The 5,010-nt window shown below is 32.1% G+C and overlaps 1 protein-coding gene across 3 annotated transcripts; it reads left to right on the forward strand.

Moving 5' to 3' along the window:
- Positions 1–1,391: 1,391 nt before the first annotated feature.
- Positions 1,392–4,940, forward strand: LOC112461457 (epidermal growth factor receptor substrate 15 homolog). Of its 3 annotated transcripts, XM_025026699.1 has the most exons (5): positions 1,392–1,457; positions 2,299–2,527; positions 2,809–3,128; positions 3,251–3,511; positions 4,643–4,940. In XM_025026699.1, the coding sequence occupies exons 1-5, from the start codon at positions 1,397–1,399 to the stop codon at positions 4,648–4,650; spliced, it is 879 nt and encodes a 292-aa protein (XP_024882467.1). In that variant the 5' UTR covers positions 1,392–1,396; the 3' UTR covers positions 4,651–4,940. The 3 variants fall into 3 exon arrangements, with proteins under 3 accessions (XP_024882467.1, XP_024882465.1, XP_024882466.1); XM_025026697.1 differs by lacking the exon at positions 4,643–4,940 and having other exon boundaries at positions 3,251–3,608; XM_025026698.1 differs by lacking the exon at positions 4,643–4,940 and having other exon boundaries at positions 2,299–2,512; positions 3,251–3,608.
- The last annotated feature ends 70 nt before the right edge of the window (positions 4,941–5,010 follow it).

Here is a 5,010-nt window from a genome sequence, read left to right on the forward strand (position 1 = left end):
GTACATGATAATTGAACATTTGCTTTATTATAAATCTAAAAAATCATGTTACAGAAACCAAAAATCAATTGACACCTAAAAACACCGTATCAGGTGACAAAACGCAAGTAAATGAAATTCAAACAACCTCTACACTGGACGAATCAGTAGTTACTCAGCAACCTAAGACTGTTAGAGTGCCGCTATATAGAGGGTCGGGACGTAGAGGTCCGCTACATAGTGCGCCGGTATATAGAGGCTTAGTTTACACCGATTACTTGATACGCGTAATAAATAATAGTAAATAACTAGTAAGTAAGTCAGATTATTGGCTGATCAGTTCAAATAGACTGTTTGATATGCGTATCAAGAGATCGGTGTATATAAACTAAGCCAGAGTGCCGCTATATAGAGATATAATATACAGATATGTGAAAGATAAAAGTGACAACAAGGAAGAGAAGTCCGAAGATAACGAAGAACCATGGACATCTGAGAGTGCATCAAGTATATATTAAAACACAAGAAGATAAAACTCAAATACGACCTACGTCTACAAATGAATTGGAAATTGGAAAAGAATAAAAATCCTAAAATCGATTAAGATTTTCCTGTGACGAGAAGAGCTTGCAAGAAAGGGCTAAAGTTAAATTGCCAATAATTCTTCATTCGATAAAACATAAAAACACTGAGTAGTAAGGAAAACGGTCAGACGGGAGAATAAAAAATGTTGGCCAAAAATAAAAGAACGTTAACAGTTATGTTTCAATAAAATAGAATGTTCCGAACAATCGAAATTGTCGAAAAAACGATGAGAACAAAAAAGTAAAGCGTGACTGAACAAGAAAAACATACGGAATATAATAAAACTTTAATCTTTAATAAATCATTAATAAATCAACAGTTCTTTTCTCAATTTAGTTTTGCGGGCCATGGTTGTTTAAATACTTATTAAGTTTTGCTTTTTTTATATAATATAATATGTAACGTCGAATTAATAAAATAATTCGCATGATCATTGTATTCTTTTAACCTTAATCATAATCGATACTGTGGGGTTGCGTAAAATCGCTCGTAGTAAGCTCTGAAAGCCAATATATATATTATCGTCATAAAAGAAATTGTTGTATTGTCATTAAAAAAAATTGTTTCAAATTAAATTTGTCCATGAGATTTAATTATAATTCATTTCTATGTACGCTAAATAATTCAAAAAGTTTACTGATCGCTGATATCTGGTAGCTTGAGTCATTGAGAATCACATTTCTGCTTCGTGATTCGCGTCACCGCGCAACGATTCAGTAAGAAGAATTACGCAAATAAACGCGTCCTGCATCTTAATAATGAATCTAAGGTCGTGCGTGGTTATAGAAAAAAGGCAGGGCGATGGCACGATCAAGTCAGAACGCTCTCAGACATGGCGAAGAGCATCGATAGCGTTCTTTTACTAACGTTCGCGCTGTTGTTCGTACGGGCAGGTGAGAGAAATATTTCTGAAAAATGGAAATACAAGATATGGAGAATGTCGACAAGAAAGAATTTGTGATAAGTGCGAGTATATCATAATTGCGAGTGTTGCTAACTGAAAAGATTCTTTTTGAACTCGTTGGGTGTGTCATGATATAGTGCATGTTACGAGATTCATGGAATTTTTATTATTTCATCATACATGGACGATAGTGATGTTAGCACCGAATTCTAAGATTCTTAAAAACAAAACAAAATTATTGATCTCGTCATATTTTCTACTTTCTATGACGCTAGTTCAATAATATATATATATATATATATATATATATATATATATATGTATTCGCAAAATTGAATAAATTATTGTCGAGGCATAATTTAACTTCAATGAACTGTGATGGTTTGATTCATTTACAAATTTCAAATATAAAATAGGATTTACTCAGATTTATCTTACATAGTACAACTGTGTTACAAGTGATTAATATTGTCTTTAGTCTTTACTTTTGAAATTTGCAATCAATTTTCATAATATTGAATAGTTCATTTAAATAGAGTTTTTAGTCTTGGATATTGGTATCAACTAATTAATGCAATTCAGAATTATTTAAATCGAATTGAACAAATTTAATAGAACGCACATCAATTACGTTTATCCATATAAAAGTGTTACGATCAGGAGATTTACAAAAATTTTGTGTACGTATATATACATATATATTTCAATGTCAATCTTCTCATAAGTGATGCAAGTATACAATTTAGTGATATATAAAAATACATAAATCTATTTTTACCTATCACCTCCTGGATTTCTAGATACTTGAACAAACGTTTTTCATTGAACAGACGAACACGAGCGATGGAATACGCCGCCAGAACTAACGCCCGAGTCAGTCAAGATCTTAAACAATGAGGAACCTCAGACACGTCTCTTTTCTTTCGTCCCCACGGCGACTGTCAGTTTAAACGCAGGGAATAATAATGCGCACTCCGTCAGTCTCGGTGCGAGTCTCGATGGCATTAGCCTTTCGGAAAGTAACACTTACAATCATCCTACGGGGTATGGGCTTGATGGGTGTGTATATAAAATGATGTAGTGTAATTTAAAATTCGTTTGTAATTGCATTCAAAAAAGGAAAATCCAAATAATTACAAACACATGAAAAAAAACTCAAAGATAATTATAAATTATACATTTCTTTATATATATAATACGTCTAAAACATATAATAAATCTATTTTGTTAAAAATACTACTGTATTTGCTTTGATTATTTTTCGATTATTCAGAGAATTATATTTTTTCCCTAATATATATTGTATATTAGGCATATATAAAAAGACAGTTGCTTTTCAGATCTTCCGTTTCCGTAAGCAAATCAGCGACTGTTTCCGCGGGATTATCAGGAATTTCTACCGCAAGTGCGGAAGCTCATAGTAACGGTAACAATGCCAAGACCGAAAGTCATTCGTTTAGCTTTGGTCAAGCAACTGCAACTTCTTTCGGAACGATTGAAAATGGACAAACGATTACCGGGGCTATATCTTCCGCTGGTAGCTCGCAATCCTCTACAACTGGTGGTAACCGTAGACAATTCTCGCAAACTGGTGCCGTCAACGCGCGATATCCCTATTGGCCAACATGGAGCAACATTGGTCCAAACAATGGGCACAACGGTAAGAGTAATTACCAATTACATTTTTATTTGATTATTGCTCAGTTTTCGCATTATTAAAAAATTAATTATCGACGTTTATTTTGTCATGGTAATGATTAAGGATTAAAATTATTATTTTAGATCAACGTTTTAATCGGCCAACATTGACTGTTTCGAAACCGTGCGATGAAACACGACCGACGTTGAACATCGATGCGCCCGACGCATTCAGGCGAGAACAAAACCCAACGATTCATATCTACAAATGGCGACCGAATCACAGGGTTTCCCGACCAAGTTTCTCGATTGAACATCAGCTGGACGATTCTAGAAATGGTCGAATTCATGGATCGACGAATCTTCAAATCGAAAGCAAAGATTCTAAACAGGGATATTCCGACGGTGATTTAATTTCTGATCTCGCGCAAACTGTTGGTGAATTGCTTGACATTGTATGATAAGTGTAAAAATAAAGAGCTATACATATTTACAAAATTTATTTTACAGCAAATTTTATTTATTAAATATTTTCTTATTTGTTGCAGCCAATCAAAAAAGTTGGCCATAATATTTCGATTCTTCTTTAATAGTTAATTACGAAGTTAATCTAAATTTGAAGATAGTATTTTTGGAAATACAACTATAATTTTTTAAAAATTTCGATAATTAAATGCGTATCACTTTTCATAATGACAGTATTAATTGAACTACGGTAGCAATTCACGCGCGCGCGCGCGCGAGAGAGAGAGAGAGATTTGAGTGACGTAATTTATTATTTCTTTTACTTAAAAATTTCTTGTCTCATCGTGGTTCCAGGAAATTGATTCGCGTAAAGATAAGTTGTAATAAGATATGAATCTCGCTCGAAGTAAGTGAGGTTAAAAGGGTTAAAAGAGAATAACGGTATTAAGAATTTGGTTAATATGAGAAACTTCATAAACTTTCGATTATGACATCCTGTAGAGATATAGTAAATATTGAAAAACATTACATTAAATAATTAAATACACAAGAAATTAATACAAAAAATAATAAAAAATTGCTCTACTTCTGCAGCTATATCTATAATATATTTTTATTGTAAAATATGTATCTCATAAATGTGCTCATTATTTATTAGACACTAAATGACTAATAATTCATTTATTCAAAGAAAATAAGCTCGACAAAATATTAATTAGTATAACGATTGGCATAAACTTTTTTACATGTATTTCTCGCGTCATTCGACTTCAGTTTCCTATTTCATAAAAGCTTCAGCGGTGAAGGTCAGCGCTGAAGATTTCTGAAAGTCCAGATGTCTTTTAATTAAGAAATATAAATAAAAAATGAGCTCTTACTTTCACAATTTTATCTCAAATACCTCTATATCAGATATATATGTTTCTTTTACTTTTTATTCTTAAATTGAATTAGTGTATATTTAACTTTTATTTTTCCTTAAATGTGTATCTTGGATTATTTCTTGTAAAAATATATATACATATTATACATAGATGTATATAATATTTAAGTGTATGTGTATGTTCGCAGTGTGCTGAGCTCTGTGGGTCCCTGGATTTGCTAAGCCCAAATGATTGCAAATGATTGTGTAAATCAGTCATCCCTGTGGGATTGTAGGTCAAGATATGATCTTGAACTTAGCGCGACATCTTTGAAATAACTGATGGCTTGAATAACTTATGGAACAACCAAAGTCTGTCTTATCGACAACTTTAATCAATTTTAGCAATAGTATCAGCAGACGGTACGTGAGTTAGAGTGGACAAATAAATGAAAGGCATGAATTAGATATTAATGAATTGATTATTAAAATTTGGCTTTATTAATCTTTTAGAAGAGATAAAAATGTATCTTTTTTTTTCAAATAGGCAAAATAATGTACTGATAATAATATACTG

This window comes from Temnothorax curvispinosus, unplaced genomic scaffold, assembly GCF_003070985.1.
Source record: "Temnothorax curvispinosus isolate PA1 unplaced genomic scaffold, ASM307098v1 QBEX01011431.1, whole genome shotgun sequence".
NCBI lineage: Eukaryota > Metazoa > Arthropoda > Insecta > Hymenoptera > Formicidae > Temnothorax > Temnothorax curvispinosus.